The sequence below is a fragment of the Watersipora subatra genome, chromosome 11, assembly GCF_963576615.1.
Source record: "Watersipora subatra chromosome 11, tzWatSuba1.1, whole genome shotgun sequence".
In the NCBI taxonomy this organism is placed as follows: domain Eukaryota; kingdom Metazoa; phylum Bryozoa; class Gymnolaemata; order Cheilostomatida; family Watersiporidae; genus Watersipora; species Watersipora subatra.
In genome coordinates, this window is record NC_088718.1 from 1,353,371 (window position 1) to 1,379,449 (window position 26,079).

Consider the following 26,079-nt stretch of genomic DNA (forward strand, 5'->3'; position numbering starts at 1 on the left):
CTGACTTTATTGCAGATTAAACTGACTGCCTGAGAGTTTCCAAAGAGAAATAAAACGGCCACAGCATTTTTTGCTACTAGCGATTGTTTGTTGGTTTGTTAGATTTTTTAAGAATGCGGCTAACATGTTTTGGCATAACAAGAGTAAGTTGAATCTCAATCATTTTAAATATACTCTGAATGTTATAAAAGTGAAGAAAGTGAACATTAACTCTTCTTCAAGGCTTGATACAGTATAAGGTCTTAGCATTATTATAGCAATGGTTGACAATGGCTAGCCATCAAAAATAAAGTATCCATGAAACTAACCTTAACCATAGCTGTCAAGGAAAAGTCAGAGGCTAAAAGTAAAGAACTAATAGCCTCGTTGTTTGGTTGACAGGAAAGCTCGGAGTTGTCTACTCGTGTGACTACACAGGAAAAAGTGTCTCCCCTTGACATCAGTGTGACTTGGTAATCTTCCAGTAATACAGCATTAGCTAAATACCTGCCTTTCATCTTTAACACTGTTTCATTGTGGAGATTGTAGCTCTGCAAATTATATTTAAAGTCTGTTGAGAATAGACAACTACCAACAAACCAATTCTAAAAGTTTCGTATCAGTACTTGCACATGTACATATTTAGTTTTATAAAAAAACAAAATTCTTCATTGTAAAGATTACCAAACAAGTGAAGGATTCTCAAATGATCAAAATACTAACAGAAATCGCATTGTCTTTAAAAATAAACTACTATTGTATAATTGTTTGAGCAAGCTTTACTAGTAATTAAAAGATCATTATAAGGAAAAAATTAATATGAAAAAGCCCACTATAATAACTTGCTCACAATGCAGAATTATACCTATTTTTTGCATTTTAATAAATGTAATGATGTAACTAAAGGAAGAGGACAACTCCAGTAATCTTTCCGAATATGATCAATTAGTACAAACTCACGATTGGTTTAGATGTGAAGTTTGTAAATTCAGGTTCTGTATTGACAACCGTAAAGATAACATCTGTCACTCCAGCAACCGGCATGCCATGAGACAACATATTGGCTGTCAAGGTAATTTTCTCCCCCTCCAACGATCGCTTAACTACAATCATAGTAGATGTGAGCAAGAAGTAGGGTCTCTGTTTACTGTCCCCACTCTATTCTGATTGGTTCCCACCTGAACCAACATGCTCTGATTGGCCACTATTTGATGGAATGTCAAGTTAGTAACTTGGTACAATAGCTGAATCAAACTAAACAGCGACAAAAACAGTTTAAAACTGATGCTAGCTTTTACTTTGAGCAATTCTCAACAAATTACTAGAAGTCATCTTACCGAATCGTTTTCGAAAAAGATTTTCAACATTCGGAGTGTAGAATTGAACAATGACGTTTCCTTGAGCATCCTTTGTCCTGTCGCATGGCTGTAAGTATAAAATGGCAATGATGGATATGATAAAACTAGTATATTTTAATGTTTTATAATAATTTGGTATATATTACCAACGTTATGTACTAAAACTAGAACAAAGTATGACTGAATGAACACCAGCCTGTATTTGAAAAGTACATCCGAATTCCTAACAAAAACAGTGCAGTAGTTGAAGTACTCAATTAACCAGAGACTTGAAAAATAATTTTTAAAACCTTGAATATTAAAACTTGTCTTTCATATTTGGTTGAAAATGCAAAAAAAATTGTGTTACAAATAATGTAGATAGCAATTCATTCACAAAGATTATTTGACCTTGAGGAGTGACGATTGTTTACATGAATTAAATAAACTAAATATATATGAATTAAATATATATGAATTAAATATATATGAATTATATATATATATATAAAATATTAAAAACTGAAAACTTTTAAAACTGTTTACTACTTAAAGTTTCATGGTTGTTACCATTCATCAGGTAAAATTAAAATGATCTGAAGCTCATACATGTATGACTGTATGCAAAAACACAACAAGTAGCTTAACGATAAAAGCCAGCTATATATAATACAACAATTTAATTGGTTCATGTCACAGCATTGCAAATCAAGTGCTTATTTGAATGCCTGCACTTTGACACAAGCTCGTTTCGTGAGTTTAAACTTGCAAGCTCAGGTTTGTATAGAATGAAGTACTTTTCCCAAATGCACAAATTACAGCGTTTACTGGTCTTATTGTAACTACTCGCTTTCTTCAATACTCTCCACTTGATGTCGTATTGGATGGACCAATCTTTAAGCTGCCATATATAACTACTTAGTCTGTTGATGTTTGTTTTGATGGAACTGCAACCTTCTTCTTCATCAGTGTATATATATATATATATATATATATATATATATATATATATATATATATATATATATATATATATACGATCCTAGATGCAGACTGTGCAAAGATGCACCTGAGACCAACCAACACATCATCAGTGGATGCAAGCAGCTAGCAGGGAACGCATACACTGAGCGGCATAATCATGTCGCAGGTGTTGTGTATAGAAGTCTATGTGATGAGTATGGCCTTAATAAACCACAACACTAGTGGGAAGCTCCTAGTAAGGTCAATGAAATTGACCGCGCTAAGATCCTCTGGGACTTCTACATCCAAACTGACAAGCATGTCCTAGCAAACCAACCAGATATAGTGGTGGTAGACAAGGAGAACAAGAGGGCTACTATAATAGATATAGCAGTACCCAATGACTACAATATAGCCAGCAAAGAAAAAGAAAAGGTAGAGAAATATCTCCCTCTTGGAGAAGAAATTGAAAAATGCTGGAATGTAAGAACAACTGTAATCCCAGTAGTCATTGGGGCACTGGGCGCAATAACACCGGCGCATAAAATGTGGCTTGCCCAAATACCAACAACAATCAACTCAGGTGAGTTGCAGAAAAGTGCGCTATTGGGAACAGCTAAGATCGTGAGGCGAGTGTTCAAACTCCCAGGTCTCTAGTAGGAGACCCGAGTTAGAGCAGAATTTAACACCCATACGGGGTATCCGGGGTGAGGAAACAATTTATATATATATATATGTATAAAATGTTTCCTCACCCCGGTTAACCCACATGGGTGGCAATTTCTGCTCTAACTCGGATCTCCTACCAGAGACCTGGGAGTTTGAGCACTTGCCCCAAGATCTTAGCTGCTCCCAATAGCTCACTTTTCTGCAACTCACCTGAGTTGATTGCTGTCGGTATCTGGGCAAGCCACATTTTATGCGCCGGTGTTATTGCGCCCAGTGCCCAAATGACTACTGGAATTACAGTTGTTCTTACACCCCGTTTTTGTTATTAAGCAGAATATACGATCTGGGTGTATCAGCTTTGTCGATGACAGGATATGTCTGGTCGCTTCACACGTCGCCCGATCGGACGTGCACCGATGTGCCTGGTTCCATGTTGTCAAGAGGTTGGTTGAGTGCTGATTTATCATATTGCGCTTTGGCTGCGAGCTTTGCGAAGGTATCATTTTCAAGAATTGCTTGAGAATCGACTGGCTCAGGTGCGTCACGTTTGGATAGCGACGTTCTAATATCAGCATCGAGCATTACTTGGTTTGGGCTATAACCTGTCACTGTCTTTGAGCATCGATTATTCATCAGGGCAATAGCAGGGTCAGGTTGAGCTAGAATTCTTTTGGCGGTTTGTACCGCTCTTTCGGCTGCGCCGTTTGATTGTGGGTAGCACGGATTGCTAGGTATGTGAGATGCTATGTTCAGCCAAAAACTTGGCAAATTCTGGACTACTGTAAGGTGGACAATTTTCGCTTATTAGTCTAACAGGAATACCCCAGCGAGCAAATATCGATCTTAGCTTTTGAACAATAATGAGAGTGGTTGTGTTGTGGGTGTGTACTATTTCAAGATAGCGACTAAAAAGGTCAACTACTAATATGTACTTGGCGCCGTTGTGTTTGAGAAGGTTTGCAGCGATAGTGTGCCATTTTGATTCTGGGAGGTTGTGCGAGATCATGGGTTCTTTCCGATTGGCTGGTGCTTTCAGATTGCAATATTCGCATTGGGATATGTGTACCTGAATGTCTTAGTTTAGCTTGGGCTACCAGACTGCTTGGGCAGCGAGACAAGGCATTTTTTCAGACCCCTATGTCCTTGATGTATCGCCTTGAGGGTATATGCTTTGAGCGTGTCAGGTATTACTATTCTGTTGTTGTATAACAGCATGTTCTCAGCGTCTGATAAATTTGCCCTAACATGAAAGTACGGCAGTAATGCTTCGGGTACATACATCCTTGCTGTACTTTGGCCAACCATTCAGGGTGTGATTAAGTGCTTGTTGTAATGGTGGGTCTGTTTGGGTGTTTTGGACTATTTCCTGGATCTTTTCATCTGAAATAGGTAAGTTAGACTTCACTGAGGCAAGATGTGTCTCAACCTTTTCCGTTAGCTCGATGCTAACTCCGTGTTTGTCATCGGGGGAATGCGACAAGGCGTCCGGGACGATCATCTGTACACCAGGTATGTGTTTCATTACAGGATTGTAACGCATGAGTCTCATCAACATTCTTTGGCATTTTGCTGGTGTGTTGTTGATATCTATTCCATTTATCATGGGAACTAATGGCGAGTGATCAGTTATTAGGTCAAAGCTGGCTAATCCGCAGAGGTACTGGTCGAATTTCTCACAGCCCCACACAAGAGCTAGTAACTCTCGCTCCATATTAGAGTAGTTTTTTTGTGTCATTAAGAGAACGTGATGCGAAGGATATGCAGTGCTCTTTCTGTGTGAGCATGGCACCAATGCTGTTCTGAGAGGCATCAGCATGCATAGAAACAGGAAGGTTACTGTCATAGTATTTTAGTCCTGAGGTTTGCTTGAGTTGGGCAATGATATTCAGAACAGCTTCTTTCTGGGGGTTATCCCAAGTCCACTGGGTGTCTTTGCGCAGGAGGCGGTACAAAGGGCTGGCTAGTTCTGATAGGTTTGCTATGTAACGTTGCATATAGTTAACCATGCCTAAAAATCTTCTTAACGCAGGGACATCCACTGGCTTGGCCATTGCTGCTATGGCTTGGATCTTGTCTGGGTCTGGTTGAATGCCTTCACCGCTGAATATGTGTCCGAGGAACTTAAAACTTAGTTGTCTGTAGGTGCATTTTGTTTCGTTTAATTGTAGTCCATGTTCTGTGATTCTGGTCATTAGCATGTTAAGTCGTTTGTCGCGTTCGTTTGTATTCGGCCTAAATACCAAGATATCATCTTGATAGACAACTATACCATCCAACCGGTGTAGAATATCCTCCATCTTGCTTTGAAAAATCTCACTTGCGCTAGTGATGCCAAATGGCAGGCGATTGAAGCAGAATCTGCCGCGGTGCGTTGTGAACGTGGTGTATAAACTAAACGCTTTGTCTAGGGCTATTTGGTGGTACCCACTGCGAGCATCAAGAGCTGAGAATATCTTAGTGCCCTTAAATGTTGAAGTTAGCTCATCATAGGATGGTATCGGATACGTTTCCCTAATTACCGCACGATTGACCGCTCGGAGGTCAATACAGAGTCTAACCTGCTCGGAATTTTTCTCAACTGGTACTAGAGTGGAGCACCAGTCAGTGGGTTGCATAACTGATCTTATCTTAACTGATCTGAGCACTCGTTAATCATTCTGTCTAGTTCATTGTTTACTTTCTCTAACATGGTAAAAGGTATGCGGCGGGGAGCATATGTAGTGTACATGTGGGCTTGATGTTGTCACAGAGTTTAATAGTTGCTGGCTCACCCCTAATCACACCTAATGTAACGCTCGACATTGCACCTATGACCGCCATCTGCTCCACCGCACCCCTGGACAAAAGATTGGATCTAGTATCAGCTACATAACAGTTCGGAGAGTAGTCATTCTTATCATACATAGTATTTAGAACAAAATAACCATCAACAGTAACATCAGAATTGACAGATTTCAATAGAATGTCAGCTTTAGACGACATGGGTTTGTTGGGCAATGAATCATAGGTCTGCTTTGAAAGAATGGTCACATCTGCCCCAGTGTAAACGATTTCCCAGTGCAATCGTTTACAGGTATACTCACGAACCAAGGATCATTGTTGTTGGTTACGTTAGTTATGGCATTCAGGTAAAATACGTTGTTGTCATTACATGGCATACTCTGGTCGACAATTTCTGATGCGGGTTTCTGATGCGACATTGGATTACGCCTACTCTTACAGACTTTTGAGAAGTGATTGTTCTTTTTCCAGTTGTGGCATTGTTTGCCGTATGCAGGACATTGTCGGCGTTGATGGCTACTCCCACAGTTGTTACAGCTGGTTATGGTGTGAGATTGGGCAGTGGTTGTGTCAAAACAGCTGTAGGAGTTACCGTTGCACCGGCTGTTTGCATTATTGTCATACCGCTTTTCATGGTCTCGGAAACTGCAACTGTACTGGCTGTGTGCGACTGCTTCTACAGAAACCTGGGTCGAAATCTCTTGCTTGACAAGCTCGTGTTGTCGGGAGATTGATATTGCTCTGGCAAGATCGATAGTGTCTTCAAGTTGAAGTTTAGCAGATAGTTATTTGTCAATAAGGCCTACTACTAGTCTATCTCTTATAGAATTTTCTCTTTCTGACCAAAAATCACAGTGCTCGCTTAGTCGATATAGCTCTCTGACAAAATTCTCAATGGATTCGTCTGGTCTCTGATTTCTAGCATGAAACTGACTTCTCAAGTGAATCGTGTTGCGCTTAGGGGTGAAGTAATCCTGAAGCGCTTTAGTTACTACATCAAAATTTTCCTTGTTTTCCTCCTTGGCAAATGAAAAGGTGTCATAGAGTTGCTGGCTGTCTCCGCCCATTGTATACAACAATGTAGCGATTTGAACATTTCCGTCCTTATTTATAAGTCTGTTGGTAATTCTGTACAATTTAAGCCGTTTTAGCCAGTCAGTAAAGCCATCGGGTCGAGAATAGTCGAATTCCTTTGGTGCAGGTAGTTGAGACATTTTCTGGTCGATTAAGACGAAGCCCAACTTGAGATTAAAGAAATAGTTATCGATTTAAATTAGTAACACTAGCAATGAAAATGGACCACATTGCTACCATGCTGGGTTCCGTGACAGGAAGTAGTGTTTTATTTCCTAGAATAAGTGCATACGAACATATATATAAGCGCATAACAACAATGCTGATGAATATTGAATATCGTAACACATCCCAGCATTTTTCAATCTCTTCTCCAAGAGGGAGATATTTCTCTACTTTTTCTTTGCCGGCTATATTGTAGTCATTGAGTACTGCTATATCTATTATAGTAGTGCTCTTGTTCTCCTTGTCCACCACCACTATATCTGGTTGGTTTGCTAGGACATGCATGTCAGTCCGGATGTAGTAGTCCCAGAGGATCTTAACGCAGATATTTTCATTGACCTTACCAGGAGCTTCCTACCAGTGTTGTTTATATATATATATATATATATATATATATAAAAAAAATTGTTTCCTCACCCCGGATGGGTGGTAAATTCTGCTCTAACTCGGGTCTCCTACCAGAGACCTGGGAGTTTGAGCACTCGCCTCAAGATCTTAGCTGTTCCCAATAGCGCACTTTTCTGCAACTCACCTGAGTTGATTGTTGTTGGTATTTGGGCAAGCCACATTTTATGCGCCGGTGTTATTGCGCCCAGTGCCCCAATGACTACTGGGATTACAGTTGTTCTTACATTCCAGCATTTTTCAATTTCGTCTCCAAGAGGGAGATATTTCTCTACATTTTCTTTTTCTTTGCTGGCTATATTGTAGTCATTGGGTACTGCTATATCTATTATAGTAGCCCTCTTGTTCTCCTTGTCTACCACCACTATATCTGGTTGGTTTGCTAAGACATGCTTGTCAGTTTGGATGTAGAAGTCCCAGAGGATCTTAGCGGGGTCATTTTCATTCACCTTACCAGGAGCTTCCCACCAGTGTTGTGGTTTATTAAGGCCATACTCATCACATAGACTTCTATACACAATACCAGCGACATGATTATGCCGCTCAGTGTATGCGTTCCCTGCTAGCTGCCTGCATCCACTGATATATATATATATATATAAATTGTTTCCTCAACCCGGTTAACCCATATGGGTGGTACTTTCTGCTCTAACTCGGGTCTCCCACCAGAGACCTGGGAGTTTGAGCACTCGCCTCAAGACCTTAGCTGTTCCCAATAGCGCACTTTTCTGCAACTCAACTGAGTTAATTGCTGTCGGTATCTGGGCAAGCCACATTTTATGCGCCGGTGGTATTGTGCCCAGTGCCCCAATGGCTACTGGAATTACAGTTGTTCTTACATCCCAGCATCTTTCAATCTTTTTTCCAAGCGGGAGATATTTCTCTACCTTCTCTTTTTCTTTGCTGGCTATATTGTAGTCATTGGGTACATACTGAGGCACTCAAGTATCCAACTATGGGGGATCGAGTCATAGGCCTTTTTGTAGTTGATCCAAGCCATGGCAAGATTGGTATGCTTTCTCCTGCTGTCTTGACAGACCGTCCAATCCACCAGTAACTGATGTTTGGCTCCTCGGGTGTTGCGCCCAATTCCTTTCTGAGCACTGGTCATATAGTGACTGATGTGTTCTTCCAACTTGTCTGCAGCTATTCCTGAGAGCAGTTTCCAGGTGGTGGGCAAGCACGTTATTGGTCGATAGTTATTGGGAATCGGCCCCTGCTTTGGATCTTTTATTAGAAGCGCAGTTCGTCCTTTGGTCAGCCATTTTGGATGGTCACCTTGTTCTATTAGGCATTCCATCTGCTTAGCCATTCTAGTGTGAAGTGATGTCAATTTCTCCAACCAGAAGGCTTGAATCATGTCATGGCCAGGAGCTGCCCAGTTCTTCATACACTGCACTCTGCACTTGACGTCCACTTTGCTAGTAGTGAGCCCTTGCTGAACCACAGTGTGTTGGTGGCTCTCTTTAAGCCTCTTCAGCCAAGTTGCAGTGGTGTTATGAGTAGTCTTTTTCTCCCAGATGTCCTTCCAGAAATTTGAGGTGCTGGATCGGGGAGGATCTGACATTGGCCTCTGAAGTTCACCTTTGACCTGAGAATACACTTTAGATGGATTATTGATGAACAGTTTGTTCATTCTCTTGTTATCCCTCTCTTTGGTATACCGCTTCAGTCGTGCCGAGAGTGCTACTAGCTGCTGTTTGGCAGATTCTAGAGCTTCTATTGTAGCTTCCCTTTTTGGACGCTCCAAACTGTGGTTAGATCTCTCACTGAGCCTATTAACTTTCTTGCGCAAGTGCTTGATCTTATTTTGTAGCCTCAGCTGCCAAGATGGAATGACTTGAAGCCTTGTTGACAGTGGCTTAATACCCATCTCCTCCAAGATGACAGCTGCCGTACTGTAGATTAGGGCATTAGTCTCACTGATCGATGCAGTTGAGATCGTCTCCTGTGCCAAGTTAATGTCTTCTAACAGCTTCTTGGACATGGTCTTGCTAACTCTCCGCAGTGGTACCTTGCTTCCATAATCATTAGCAGATGGCATCTTGTTGATGATATTTTCCGCAAGCTCCTTCACTCTTGGGTCAAGGTCCATGTCTTTTTCAACTCGTGAGTCAACACAAAATTGTGTATATGTGACTGTGTGTGTTGATATGCTTTCCTCGTTGGTCGAGGTTACTTGGGTGAACTGTTCCCTAATTTCATCTGCCTAAAGTTCTGACATGAAGCGGCGCTTGACTATGTTACTCCTCTGAGCTACAAGTTGCTTAGCAGTTAGTGGCAATTCATGGCGCACGTTTATCCACAGTTGACGCATCCTTCCCATATAGCCCCACTTTTGAGGTTAACTCATAATGTAGCACTGCATGAGGTCCGTGTTATCAGTCCAAATTCAGTTCATCCGTTTTGAACCAGTAGCCCATTTTTCACTGCCTTGTCCTGGTTCAGCTACAGGCAGCACGGACCTTGTTTGACCGGGCGACGCCCGAGCCAGCATAGCTTTGGTTATTGCACTCATCATAGAGGTTGTAGACATTATACAAGCAAGGGTATTGTCTAAGGGCTGCCAGAAGGGTGCAGCTGTTGAGGTTTGAACCTAGGACCTAATGATCACTGTCCCGATACTTTACCAACTGCCCTATCTGTCCTATATTTATATACTGTGTATATATACAGTGAAACATGGATGACTCAAACTTCACGGGACCGAGCGAAAGTGTTTGAGTTATCAGAGCGTTCAAGTTATCAGAGCACAGTCACAAGTGAATGTATTTATCAGTAGATACATACACAAACTACATGTATATTTAAAACTAAAGTATAGGTTGTTTGTTGTAAGTTAAAGGGCATCTGATGTAGAGTTTTAAAGTATTTATCAGAAAGTATAGATATTTTTATACACTTGAGATTTGTGTGTTGTTTTAGGTGATGTGACTGCCAGAACTTTTTCAGATTAAAATTGGCAAAACCTAATCGCGGTTAAAACGCTCAGAAGACATTTTTTCTTCTGAGTGTTTTACTCGAGATCAATTTTGCCAATTTAAATCTTAAAACGTTTTGTCAGTCACATCACCTAAAACTGCAAACAAATCTCAGCCTAATAGGAAAATATCTATTCTTTCTGATAGTTTTTAAAGCTGGACATAAGTAAACATTTATGACTAATGCAAAGAAGCATGCTTTACATCTGATCAGTTGTTTCATTTAAAAAACTTATCGAGTGTAGTCTGTGACAAGGTATTTTTTTGACAAAGATCAACAGTGTGACTTATTGTAGAAATAGATTTTAAACAGTTATTATAGTCCTTAAAAACTTGTTAGTCTTTTCTAACAAAATTGGCCCATCGATAGGTACGCCTTCACTACGCACTTGTCTAAACCAAGTCAATAATACACCATCCAAATCATCGTGCGACGATGAACGATCTCTTAGCCTTGATGAATTTTGGTCACATAACGATCTTATTCTTTCTTTTTTGTTTAATCCATGTTGACACTGTACTTTTTGGAAGATTTTCTCTTTTTGATAATGCTGATAGCTTTTGTCCTGCTTCGATTTCCTCGAGTACTTCAAGTTTGTCAGAAGGTTTCCACGCTTTTCTTTGCTTGCGTGATGCCATCGTAAAGTGGATGTCTGTTGTTGCGGACGCAAGCCACGAGCCTATTTGTGACATTTCATCTTTATCTATCCGCATAAAATCACTGTTACAATATGTATTTTGCATGCTGTGTCTATCTTTATTAAATTTTTATCGCTAATACCTTCTAACGTTTATAGCTTGGCCGTAACTAAGCGAACGTCTTAGCGACCCTATTAATCATTTTTATACGATTTCTTTTTCGGTTCCATTATACGGTACAAGGAAAATTATATGTACACTGTACGCGTATAAAAAGCGCTTTCGTTAAGAAAGCAGAGTGGTCTCAGCTCCGCGACTAGTAGAAACTTCTTCGAAACAAATTGAACGGAAACCACGTTTGTGAATTCGGCAACAACTGTTCGAGTTAACGGTGCCGAGGTCGAGTTATATAGAGCCATTTATCATTGCGTGGGAACGGACCAAGCAAATCCATTAGAGTTAACCATGTGTTCGATATATCCGAGGGCGAGTTATCCATGTTTCACTGTATATATATATATATTATACTGAGATTAGTGTACGTATATCTATATATATAAGACAACCACCAATATCTCAGTGATTGTCATTTGTTGGTCTGTCCGGTTATAGCGATTAAGTTTTAGGAATAAAAAACTATTATGCGCTGGAACTGAGCTCGAAACCTCTAGTTCTCCAGCTAACCTCAAAGGCCAAAGCCAAACAGCTACATTACTATACAATGGAATAACTGTAGTCATACTCATTATTAGTTACTACTAGCAAGCTTGAAGATCTTCATTGATTGCAAAAAATATCATGACTTTACGTAACGATAAGCAATTCTCTTATTGTTGTAAGTAAATTTATTAGCTGGTAAGTTAATTATAGCTAGCATATGTTACTAGCTTAAATTACTGAACGTCATTAGGTAAAAAGATTAGCCAATGGTAATTACATTACATAACCAGCGACTACAAACATAGATTACCCGTGCAATTCAGTTTGTAAATATATAAAAGCAAGTAAAACTGTAAAGAAGTGGTACTTACTATATCAGCTACCATATCTGGGCCTTTGCTAAGCCTTAGGCTGTAGACAGATGAAGAAAGAAGGTTTCTCCCAACCAATATAACTGGTAAACCACCTCTGCAAGTTAACAAAGGGAATTGTTATGTAACCATGTAACACCGCACCGTTGCTTTTAAGCAAAAAATTACAATCTACTAAAAAACAAGACTCAAGTTGTGGCTACTCGCTTAAATATTGGAATTGTTTTCTCACCGTGCTATGGAGCTGCTTCTTGACACGAAGTCAATGATAGGGTTGGGAAGGTAGATGTAAGTACTGCTCCATATCAAGGAGCGGTTTTCTCCCTTCACTTGTTCTAGAGCAATAGTAACTTCATTCTGTGTGTTCATTTTGTAGGGTGGCATGTTGAATGCAAGTGCGATGCTTGTATGTCTACAAGCAAAAAGGTTTAACGAAATTGAGTCTTAACCAAAGAAAAGTGATTTCAAAGCCAGCCATATAAACATATATATACATAAATGTGTAAACACACATATATATATACATACATATATATATTTATATGTATATACATATATATGTATGAATATTTATGTATATATATAAATATATATATATACACTAGAAATTCCACTGTCATGCAGCCCACGACCAAAGTAATATTGGAAAAAAGAAAGGGTACTGATGGTTGAGTAATGCAATATTAGCCGTCAAATGGCACTGCAGTGCAATAGGATAACTGTAATGGTAGCTGTAATGTACTGGGTGTGGGTGTTATTATATACAACAAACAGCAATAATGAAAGGAAAGGATTATATGTTTATATCTCTCCCCCTGCAATAGGAGAAATGCAGTATTGGCCAATATTAGAAGTAAAATGCACTGATATTATTAGAATAACCAATATTGTTAATATAGTAATAATATAAAACCAATGCACAATTTTGTTTGCATTTCAAAACGTCATAGCTAACAATATCAAGAAATGATATTTATATAGATTTTTAGAAAATCTATTTAAAAAGTGTTTGGTCATGACAAACAGCCATAATGAAAGGAAAAGATTATAGGTTTATATCTCTCCCCCTGCAATAGGAAAAATGCAATATTAGAAGTAAAATGCACTGATATTATTAGAATAACCAATATAATTAATATAGTAATACAGTAATAATAGAAAACCAATGCACAATTTTGTTTACATTTAAAAACTTAATAGCTAACAATATGAAAAAGTATCAAAAAGAAAACTTATAATTAAATATCGTAATAATCTCATAAAAATCGTTAGAAAAAAATATCATCGTCATTTCCTTTACTTACACTGCGTTGGACATCAGTTAGAATACCAAAGTACTCAAAATTGTCGAAAATGTCAGTTACTTTGAAATCGGCAAAAATGAAACGATTTCAGTACTCCTACATTAATTACAGAAACCTTCGGCAATTCGACAATGCTATAGACTGGTGAAATGTGCTCGTTATTTTTTCGTGAAACACGCACGACTTAATCGTTTTATTCTCTGTCGCTCGGCGTTTCAATTTTCGGTCTTAACTTTGATAAAAGTGAGGCTTAGCAAGTTTTCATAACGATTTTTGTCCAATTAAATCTGTCTATTTGTGTATAATCCAATCATATGGGTAAGTTTTAAGATAATCTCGACAATTTACAAAGACTTGGTAACATATTTAAATAGGCTTATATGTGTTTTGTATCGTTATTATACTTTAACGACTCCACAAATCGATGGTTGAATTCTGTTAAATTAAATGGGTTTGCCTCATTGTTGATGAATAACTTTCGGGAGTTGTGTGCACATGTACATTTATCATAAATCTCCCAACCAATCGCTTTGCTCGTGTTTGGTCGTGGGATGAATATATATTCATATATATATATATATAAATATACATGTATACATCTATATACATGTATATATTTCTCAAAGAATGTGTGTGAATATGTGTGTAGATATGTGTGTCATTCCGGGTATAGCGCAAGCTGGTTATTTTACCGTATTTTACCGTATTCAAAGTCTTGATGGATAGATTCTGGTGGAACAGTAACTTTTCTATACACACACACACTTCTATGCAAGAATTGTTATGATTAATTCTACATATTCAGGATTTTTATTTTGTTTTTTTTTCAGTTTGTATTAATTGTATCATTACCGAATCATCTTTTATTGTAATCGTAGCTATTCCGACTTAATTTAGCTGTTACTTGCTAATTATTTTTCCATCTGAATTTTTTTACAGTCGTTTAAATTTTTTAATTTATTTGACTTGTGCGAAAATTTTTCCTCATGATATGAAGTTTAAAAATTGTTTGACAAAGTTTGAGAACCTTTACAGTTGTTTTTACTCGCTCTCTTAATGAATTTCAATCGACACAAAACACATTTCTCAGTTTAAAAGTAAGAATGGCAAATGTTATATACAAATGAATTTTTGTCCAAAGATTTCTTTATTACTCGGGCAACGCCAGGTAGTACAGCTAGTAGCCTACTATATTTATATACTATAATAATTATATACTAGAAATTACCCTGTCATACAGCCCACGACCAAAGTGATTATGGAAAAAAGAAAGGGTACTACTGGTAGTTGAAAAAATAGTTGTCAGCAGGAATTGACAGAGTATAGTGTAAATGAGAGTTGTGCGAGATGATATAAAATAAATTTGAGTGAGCATGACTCCAAAAAGGTGCAACTAACAATTGATTTTAGAGGTAAAGTTGGGTTAAAACCAGGTACATGTATATGAGTAATTGGTAATTGTTGATATTACAGTTGTATTTGGTATTTGCAATATAAATAGATATACAAAGGTGAAAAAGTTCTATTTTAGAAGTGTAAGTATAGAAAAATGTTAGGAATGCTTACATAATCTGCAGCGACATGACTACAATGACTACAATATAGCCAGCAAAGAAAAAGAAAAGGTAGAGAAATATCTCTCTCTTGGAGAAGAGATTGAAAAATGCTGGGATGTAAGAACAACTGTAAAAGCTCAAAATGTGAGGAATGCTTACATAATCTGCAGCGACATTGCATTTTTCTATTAACAACTGCTCAATCATGAATTGAAGCTTGGAAGGCAGAGTACCAAATATCAACAAAGCTACTTCCTTGTTTTGATCAGAGCGGTATAGTTTCACAGAGTTCAGCAACCAACAGAAGCGTATATGGGAGCTCGCTCGTTTCCAAACAAACAGGCCACGCCAACTATTTTTATATACCATAAGTTATAATGGAGAGGCCGCAACATTAACCAACAAAAATTACTCTCATTGGCAGTTGCTTAAAAGTTGATTGTTGTATCATACACCATTTGAAAGAGGACAAAATTTCCTTCAAAGAACTACAAATTTTTTTAAATAAAGTAAATGCAAAAAAGCGAGATGTTTAGAGCGAGATAAGAATATTCCATTAGAGATCAGTAAGTCCATCGGGTTTGTTTGGAAACAAACATTTTTGTTTCCAGTTTTTGATGCGAGACTCTGAAGCTATACAGCTTCAGTTTTGTAAATGTCGTATAACGCGGCACAATCACGCTTTCTTGACTTCTCTAATGAGAGTTTTTGGGGTGCCAATTTTCTCTCGCGCACGCCTTTAAAGGTTGACTTGCAACAAAATTCACATACAGTTATTTGGTATCAAACGATTCACCATGTCTTACTCTCTTGTGTTGTAGGTGCCAAATATGTGGAAATGTGATTACAAGCTCTTAAAAGCTCAAAAACGAAAAGCCGCCGTAGATTGGAATCTCTTTATTTCTCTGACGTAGTCATTACAGTTTGGTTATCGTCTTGTCACGTGATGTTCTCACGTGAATTGAAAGGCCAATAAAAAGTTCAATATAAACTTATCATAGCACTAGTTTATGACAAACACTTTAGGTTTTACCAAAGACCCCGTATCAAATATAGATGCTCGCTACTTTACAGTTTTGTTTCGGCATTATCTAATCGTCAAGACGTAATCTGATCGTATGACCCAATACTTCACAAATAATTTTTGCAGCACTTTTCGATTATCATAGTTGACCAACAGGCTCGTCATGATTATCAGACAATGATATGTACTCCTTCGAGCTAAGGTGGAAAAGTTTAACGATTTTTTACGGTAAGTTATAAGATATCAGTGCTAAAAGTGACAGCATTACAATGACGATAAAACAAACGCGTAAGAACAATAAACATAGTTTTATTGAATGCGTGAAGTATATTTGTGAAAATATTTCGCAAATATTATACATATATATATATATATTATATTTTCGCTATTATATATATATATATGTATATATATATATATACATATATAATCATGTCGCAGGTGTTGTGTATAGAAGTCTATATGATGAGTATGGCCTTAATAAACCACAACACTGGTGGGAAGCTCCTGGTAAGGTCAATAAAAATGACCGCGCTAAAATCCTCTGGGACTTCTACATCCAGACTGACAAGCAAACCAACCAGATATAGTGGTGGTGGACAAGGAGAACACGAGGGCTACTATAATTGATACAGCAGTACCCAATGACTACAATATAGCCAGCAAAGAAAAAGAAAAGGTAGAGAAATATCTCCCTCTTGGAGAAGAGATTGAAAAATGCTGGGATGTAAGAACAACTGTAATCCCAATAGTCATTAGGGCACTGTGCGCAGTAACACCGGCGCATAAAATGTGGCTTGCCCAAACACCGACAGCAATCAACTCAGGTGAGTTGCAGAAAAGTGCGCTATTGGGAACAGCTAAGATCTTGAGGCAAGTGCTCAAACTCCCAGGTCTCTGGTAGGAGACTCGAGTTAGAGCAGAAATTATCACCCATACGGGTTAACAGGGGTGAAGAAACAAATTTCATATATATATATATTTCCTTTGTTGAAGTTTGGAGTTGCCTTGTTGGGAGCGTTTGCTCCTGGGCTGCCATGATTAGCGACTCTGTATTGGCCGTTAGGTTTCCTTTGTTCAGCTACATATATGTCTGGTTAAGATTGCCAACCTTAGATATTTGTCGGGGGTAAGCACCATGAAGAGGTTTTATGTGCCAGTCAGTGTCCTCATCATCACTGCGAAGCTCCATTGTCAGAGAAGCCGATTGAAATTCAGCTAGCAACTTATTTGAAGTGGCCATAGAGGCTGCATAGGCTTTGATGCTTTGTTCTTCCTCTTTCACTGTCTGCTGTACACTTTTGAGTCCCCTACCGCCATCTTTCCTATCGAGATACAATCTAGTAGTATCATATTTTGGGTGGAGTGCTCCATGCATGGTCAGCAGTTTACAAGTTGCTATATCTGTTTCCTTGATGGCTTCTTCAGTCCACTTTATTATGCCTGCTAGATATCTTATTACTGGCAGTGCATACATATTTATTGTCATGACTTGGTTTTTGGCATTGAGCTGCTTCGTAGGACCTGCTGAAGGCGTTTTTTGTATTCGGTAATGGCTTTGTGACGTACCTAGGCTTCGTGGTTGATGTTGCTTTGCATAATCCCCAAGTACTTGTACCCTTCTTCTATATCTTTGATGGTATTATTTGGCATTTGTAGGCCATCTGTGAGCATAGAATGGTCTTTCTTAAGATCTTAAATTAGCTTTTCACATGTCTCAATATCAAAGGTCAAATTGTCCTTGCTGTATACCTGAGTGAGGTGTATTAGCGAATCAATGTCCCTTTCTTTGTTAGCATACAACTTAATGTCATCCATGTAGAAAAGGTGGTTTATCTTGGTGCCATTATTAAACTGGTACCCATATTGAGTCTTTTCCAGCATATTGCTTAGAGGGTTTCGGCATATGCAGAAGAGCAGCGGTGATAAGGAGTCACCTTGATAGATGCCTCGCTTAATTTTTACACTTGCCAGCTTTTTGCTATTAGCTTCCAGTTCCGTCTTCCATTTGGTCATTGACAACTCGATGAATGAGACAAGAGCAGGGTGAACATTGTACATACTGAGGCACTCAAGTATCCAACTATGGGGAATTGAGTCATAGGCCTTTTTGTAGTCGATCCAAGCCATGGCAAGATTAGTATGCCTTCTCCTGCTGTCTTGACAGACCATCCGATCCACCAGTAACTGATGTTTGGCTCCTCGGGTGTTGCGCCCAATTCTTTTCTGAGCACTGGTCATATAGTGACTGATGTGCTCTTCCAGTTTGTCTGCAACTATTGCTGAGAGCAGTTTCCAGGTGGTGGGCAAGCACGTTATTGGTCGATAGTTATTGGGAATCGGCCCCTGCTTTGGATCTTCTATCAGAAGTACAGTTCATCCTTTGGTCAGCCATCCTGTATGGTCACCTTGTTCTATTAGGCATTCCATCTGCTTAGCCATTCTAGTGTGAAGTAATGTCAATTTCTTCAACCAGAAGGTTTGAATCATGTCATGACCAGGTGCTGCCCAGTTCTTCATACGCTGCACTCTGCACTTGATGTTCACTTCGCTGATGGTGAGTCCTTATATATATATATATATATTTATATTAACTAAAAGCAAGTGCAAAAGCATATAAAAAGAGAACTCTACACTAAAAACCCAAAAGATTATTAGTGGAGTATGAAATATTTGAAAAATTATTGCGAAAAAAGTAAACTTTTAGTATTTGCGTTACAAATTTGTTTCGTGCGAAGCACTCCTCAGACGCAATTGTACTAAAAATCTTTAGTACAATTGCGTCTGAGGAGTGCTTCGCACGAAACAAATTTATAATTTTTCAAATATATATATATTTATATTTATATATATATATATATATATATAGTGAAAGAGGAGGAGCAAAGCATCAAAGCATATGCAGCCTCCATGGCCATCTCAGATAAGTTGCTAGCTGAATTTCAATCGGCTGCTCTTACAACGGACCTACGCCCTGATGATGAGGAAATTGACTGGCACACGAAACCTCTTCATGGTGCTTACCACCACCAAATATCTAAGGTTGGCGATCTTCACCAGACATATATGTGGCTGAACAAAGGAAACCTAACGGCCAATACAGATTCGCTAATCATGGCAGCCCAAGAGCAAGTGCTCCCAACAAGGCAACTCCAAACAAAAATCTATCACACTAGAGACGATCCTAGATGCAGACTGTGCAAAGATGCACCTGAGACCATCCAACACGTCATCAGTGGATGCAAGCAGCTAGCAGGAAACGCATACACTGAGCGGCACAATCATGTCGCAGGTGTTGTGTATAGAAGTCTATGTGATGAGTATGGCCTTAATAAACCACAACACTGGTGGGAAGCTCCTGGTAAGGTCAATGAGAATGACAGCGCTAAGATCCTCTGGGACTTCTACATCCGAACTGACAAGCATGTCCTAGCAAACCAACCAGATATAGTGGTGGTAGACAAGGAGAACAAGAGGGATAGATATAGCAGTACCCAATGACTACAATATAGCCAGCAAAGAAAAAGAAAAGGTAGAGAAATATCTCCCTCTTGGAGAAGAGATTGAAAAATGCTGGAATGTAAGAACAACTGTAATCCCAGTAGTCATTGGGGCACTGGGCGCAATAACACCGGCCCATAAAATGTGGCTTGCCCAAATACCAACAACAATCAACTCAGGTGAGTTGCAGAAATGTGCGCTATTGGGAACAGCTAAGATCTTGAGGCGAGTGCTGAAACTCCCAGGTCTTTGGTAAGAGACCCGAGTTAGAGCTGAATTTACCACCCATACGGAGTATCCGGGGTGAGGAAACAATTTTTTTTATATATATATACATATATGCACAAGAATGTATCCATATGTATAAAATATAAATAACTACAGCTCTATAAAATTTCTACATTACTCACTTTGTTAACTGAACATCAACTTCCTGACCATCGCTGTAGTTAATCACTATGGTAACATTATTAGAAAATGTACCATACAGCTCTATTTCATTTCCACCGTCCATTTGCCCGCTAGTTGCAGAAATGGAGGTCACTTCAGGTGCCTAAATAGACCAAATCTTGCATGATACTTGGGGTCTTATATATCTCATCATTGGCATTGGTAAGAAACTTAGGACTTATGATAGCTTGCTAAATTTAGAACATTCAACTAGCTCTGTGCTAGGTTCGAGCTAAGGTTCATACAGTCAAATAAGCATGAACAAAAAATTTCAGCTTCAATGCTGTTTTTCTATGGAAACAGTTAATGATAATAAAATCAAAGCCCTTAGAGAGTGGTGAATGAGTAGAACCAGAAAAACAAGTAAATCTTTTGACTTTTCACAGAGGAGCTTATGTGTGAAGATGAATCTATTAATGTCTCAATGTAGGGTGACATCTTAATAGATAGCAACTTTTGACAGTTGATTTATGACAATAGCACCATCATAATACACCAGCAAGCCAGCTATACAAAAGCTTGAAAGTCAGCTAATGGGTTCCTACCTTCTACTATAAAATGTATGGGGTTTTCTCTTAACCAAACATTAACATCTGGAAGATTGAGTTATTAAAAGTATATTATACTCCTTTGCTAGTAGAGATATATTATAACACTTGCTAGTAGATATATATTATACTACTTGTTACTAAAGAAGATATATTTTACCACTTGTTAGTAGAGATATATTATACCACTTACTAGTAGAGATATATTGTACTATTTGCTAGTAGAGATATATTGTACCACTTGCTAGTAGAGATATATTATACTACTTGCTAGTAGAGATATATTATATCACTCGCAAGTAGAGATATATTATACCACTTGCTAGTAGAGATATATTATAACACTTGCTAGTAGAGATATATTATAACACTTGCTAGTAGATATATATATATATATTATACCACTTGCTAGTAGAGATATATTATAACACTTGCTAGTAAAGATATATTATACTACTTGTTACTAAAGAAGATATATTGTACCACTTGCTAGTAGAGATATATTATGCCACTTGCTAGTAGAGATATATTATAACACTTGCTAGTAGATATATATATATATATTATACCACTTGCTAGTAGAGATATATTATAACACTTGCTAGTAGAGATATATTATACTACTTGCTGGTAGAGATATATTGTACTACTTGCTAGTAGATATATTATATTACTTGCCAATAGAGATATATTATACCACTTGCTAGTAGAGATATATTATACCACTTGCTAGTAGAGATATGTAGCTTGTATCAATTCTGGTAAATACTTTGCCCAATTATGAGAGCCATGATCAGACTCTTAATCTCTCCATTACACACTTGCCTTTAGTAACTGGTCTAGTTACCGCCTTGGCTTGGTTGTGTTTACATGAGAAGTTATACAAATTTATGAATTGTTTCAGAGAAGACGGTTTGAAAAGTATTTGTGAAATATCCATTTCCTGTTTGCTTAACAACCTAAAGTATGTTACAATACCTCTGATAAAATGTAAAATCGCATTACATGTATTTAAAATATTTCACATGAACTTTTAACATAAAACCACTGAGGTTGTGTCTTTCGAAATGAATTTAAGCAGATGTTTTACACTCTACAGATGTTTAATTTTTCGCAGAATCCCAGTTAGTTTTTTGAAAATTCATTTTTTAATGAGGATTTGAAAATAGTTGGAAGTTGTGTCTGAACGTCTCTGAAATGTTTCTTTTTTCAACATAAGCTGAGAAGATGGAACTGGATTAAAGCAAAAGCTGTGCTTTCTATAATTGTATAATCTTCTTAATAACATACCTTACATTTTGGTATTATGGGTGGATCCCATTTTCCGGACACCGTCCCATTCTCATTCATAGCCCTGATACATGTTATAGTGTCATACCCCGTTTCAAAACCTAGACCGCTCTCGCAGCTGAAGGTGATTGTGTCCTTATGGATGTATTGTTCCTGTTCCGGCTCGTATTTTACACCAAAAGCAGGAGGAGGGGGACGACAAATCGGCTGAACTGAAACATTGTGATTTGAACTGACTGCGTACATTTATTATTGATAGTAGAACTAGTTGTGGCTATGGGCCATGGCTAATTGATTAATAGTGCAAAGATACATACATATATATATATATATATATATATATATATATATATATATATATATATATATATATATATATATATATATATATATATATATATATATATATAAAATGTTATGGTTATTAGAGCTATCATCAGTATTACTTATATTGTTAACTCTATTATTACTATTACTTATGTTGTTAACTCTATTATTATCATTACTTATGTTGTTAACTGTATTATCATAATTGTTTATGTTGTTAACTTTATTATTATTGTTACTTATGTTGTTAACTGTATTATCATAATTGTTTATGTTGTCAACTCTATTATTATTGTTACTTAAGAATTTTTGGTGATTTTAATCTTGAAACTTCCTGGCAGTGAGATCAAATCCAGCATCAAAGACAATCTCAAATGATAAAAAAATATCATTACTCTCAGATAAAATATGCTACAATTTTTGTATGCTCATTTTTAAAGGACAATGAGTGACAATAGACAAAATAGAATGGAATGCTTTCGATAAATGTTTGTATACATGGCGAAGTTAAGTTGTCAGTAAGCAGAAGATTGTAATTATTTTCGACAAGACAATGTGGATGTCAGTATAGACCTTTTCTTATTCAGAGACTACAAAGGTAAAGGTGCAGGAAATGTCTGTAAAATATGCACCACAAAGAGAGGTTTGACAGGCAGTAGGAGATTATGGTGATTCCAAAGATACTAGGAGCTCTTAGTAACTGACGTGACAAGAAGCTTAAGAGCTAATAGCTTGGTTACAAGATCTTGTCTATTTGAGGTCGCAAGGGTTGCCTAAGAGCTGGTAGTCTGGTTAGAGGTCGCAAGGGTGGCCAGCCATGCGCTCAGGTCAAACGGCTTTCTTTGTTTTAGTAAAAACATCTCCCTAATGATGGTTGAATCGACAAAAATATTTTTTTATGTTTCACACATATTTGTTTTTTAAATGATAGTTATGTACATATTGGCCCATTAAATACGAATACTAAATTAGTGTATATACTAATGCTAACAAGATATAATTATAAAACTTGAGAGTTTCCGATCAAACATAAATCATTCTTGTCATAATTTCATTTGAAACAATACAAAGTGAAGCCCTTGAGTACAGCTCTTTTTTTAAACACCCAGTAGAAAAGAGCAAGCTTCATTACTTCATTGCGCTGTAAAAATGCAGCTCCTTTTAAAATGCACTTTGGTTTCTTTTTGAGTTTTATTGGTAAAATTTGGTGTCTCGCAGGCTATCTGGTTTGAAGTTTGATAAAGAGATACATCCTAGTTTTTCAATCTCAAGAGACAAGTTTTTAATCACAATCCTACTGCTTTGGTTACAGTTGTCATTACCCTTAAGAGTGGGGTACTACTGTTACTGCTAGGTACTAGCATAGCAATTAGTCCTGTTACTAATGATCCCGTCTGTTATCACTGTGGTGACTGTTGATACCAGTACTACCACTATCACTGTGGTGACTGTTGACGCCAGTACTACCACTATCACTGTGGTGACTGTTGACACCAGTACTACCACTATCACTGTGGTGACTGTTGACACCAGTACTACCACTATCACTGTGGTGACTGTTGACACCAGTACTACCACTATCACTGTGGTGACTGTTGACACCAGTACCACCACTATCACTGTGGTGACTGTTGACCAGTACTACCGTGAACCTTTTCCTTCTACAGTTCAAAGGAGTGTACTAGCACAACGAAAATTCACCATAACATTTTTATTTGATAACTGAGGTTCTCAAGTCTAATTCTAATCACAAAACGCTGTTTGTAAACCAGTGAGAAGCGAAGGACTGCAATATGTGCACCCATGGATGTCCTTTAATCTTTACTATAATAAGAGCTCTGTTTGTCTGTTTGTCTGTCTGTCTGTCTGAAGCCACGCTTAGAACATTAGGAAAAAAGATTGCACCACACGAGAATCGAACCCGGATATTAGAGCTCTCAGTCATGCACTACCAACTGCACCACTCAGTCACCTTGCTGTATCACGGAATTATTGTACACATAGTTATTACATATGATGATCTCTCACGGTGTACGGAACTGCCAGCGTACTAGTAATACATGATTGTTGTGCAGCGTGGCAGATGCCTACACAACAATTATCAAGGACTGAGTTATCTACGGCTCATACTAATACATAGAATGGCGTTGCGTCATAATGGAGAGCAGTAGCATATTTTCACAAACAGCGACATATATCGCCTAAAGAATCCATCAATCTCGCATGGCTAAAGGGGGAGGATCAATCAAATCTGCGATACGGATTCTTCACTCCAATACTTTAATAGCTATAGCTGGACATACACAGATGACAAACATTTTGAAATATATATAGATTCACGATGTTCCAACTTATGCCGAGATTCAAGTTGAACCACGTCTTAAGAACAGATCAACATCGTAAGTAGATGTAAAATACAGACAAGCTGTATTCCAACTGTTGACTAAGACTACTAGTACAATTGCAATAGGATTTCTATACAATCAAAAAGGAGAGTAACAACAAAACTATTGTGGTATACCATTCTTATAAAAAAGGTGATTATGTAGCTGCATTTGGTGTTGGTGCACTCTAGCAGAAGCAGGTTGCACAAAGTACAGGAATCTAAGTCTTTTCTCCATAAACAATTAGTTTATAATGCGAATACTGGTCAAGGATGTTGTTGGATAGTCATCTCAACTATATAACGGCTTCACGTCACGTTTGAGTTTTCACAGAGAAAAACTATTCATATTGCAAGATAATTTGATTTTTAAACCCAATCAATCAGATTAATGTCTACACGATCAGGAAACTGCAGGAAACCGTTCCAAATGAAAGAACACTACCAAACCAATAAAATCAGATTGAGAAAGTTTACCAGCTATTTCTGAACTTCAGAGGAGGAAACTTGACCCGACGCAAAAATAACTTCACTAATTATAAAATTGCATCATATTTGCGAATGATCAAATCACGAGTGACATGAGGGCAGTGTTTCATCAGAGCGATGTACTAAGTCATCGATCTTTCGGTTGAGTAGACCAAAACTTTTTATGATCTTTCACACAAATTGGTAATTTTTTAATAATATTTATGTACATATTGACCATGAAATACAAAAACTAAAGTAGTGTATATACTAATGCTAGCAAAACATAGTTATATAACATTTGAAAGCTTCTCATGAGACATAAATAAATCTTTATCAAGATTTCATTTGAAACGTTTCAAAATGAAGCTCTTGAGTTTAACCCTTTTCCGGAACATCCAATGGAAGAAAGCAAGCTTCAGTACTTCATTACTTTTAACAAAAATACAATGTAGTTCCTTTTAAAATACTTTTTGCATCCTTGTGAGTTTTCTTGGTAAAATTTGTTGAGCCTACCTTATTAGGTTTTAAATTTGACTAAAAAAAATCATGTTTTGTTTTTCTATCTCATGAAGAGAGAGAAATATTTTATGAACTGCAAAATAATTATATATTCATACCTTCTTAGCTTAAAATATTTATTTCCTGTATGTTATTTAATACTAGTACGCTGACAGTCCTTTGTGCCGTGAGATATCGTCATGTGTAATAAGTATGTGTACAATTATTCTCATATGTGCAAAGGTGGTAAGGTGGTATCTAGTGCTTAGTTTTGAATCTGAATACTTGGAATTGGTTATGAAGTACAGTACTTGATTAAAGCTCCCCTACTTTCCTAACACCTTTGAACCCCTGGACACCAACTAGGGCGCACAGAGCACCCCTGGGCACACAGAGCCTCTTTAAACTTAACCCTGCATAATGGAGGAAAACTACTACTGAGAGAGGGAGAGAGAAAGAGAGAGAGAAAGAGAGGGAGAGAGAGAGAGGGGGAGAGAGAGAGAGAGAGAGAGAGAGAGAGAGAGAGAGAGAGAGGGAGGGAGGGAGGGAGAGGGAGGGAGAGAGAGAGGGAGAGAAAGAGAGGGAGAGAAGGAGAGAGAGGGAGCGGGGGAGAGAGGGAGAGAGAGAGAAAGAGAGAGAGAGA

At 37.8% G+C, this 26,079-nt stretch overlaps 1 protein-coding gene across 3 annotated transcripts in view; it reads right to left on the reverse strand.

Moving 5' to 3' along the window:
- Positions 1-26,079, reverse strand: part of LOC137408305 (hepatocyte growth factor receptor-like) — a 106,812-nt gene that overhangs the window by 16,247 nt on the left and 64,486 nt on the right. For all 3 annotated transcript variants that reach the window (XM_068094783.1, XM_068094785.1, XM_068094784.1), the window contains 7 exons: positions 21,758-21,969; positions 19,880-20,022; positions 12,317-12,496; positions 12,085-12,181; positions 1,317-1,404; positions 940-1,082; positions 309-530 (listed from right to left, as the gene is read on the reverse strand). In XM_068094783.1, coding sequence (XP_067950884.1) covers positions 309-530; positions 940-1,082; positions 1,317-1,404; positions 12,085-12,181; positions 12,317-12,496; positions 19,880-20,022; positions 21,758-21,969 — 1,085 coding nt within the window. The remainder of the gene's footprint in view (positions 1-308; positions 531-939; positions 1,083-1,316; positions 1,405-12,084; positions 12,182-12,316; positions 12,497-19,879; positions 20,023-21,757; positions 21,970-26,079) is intronic.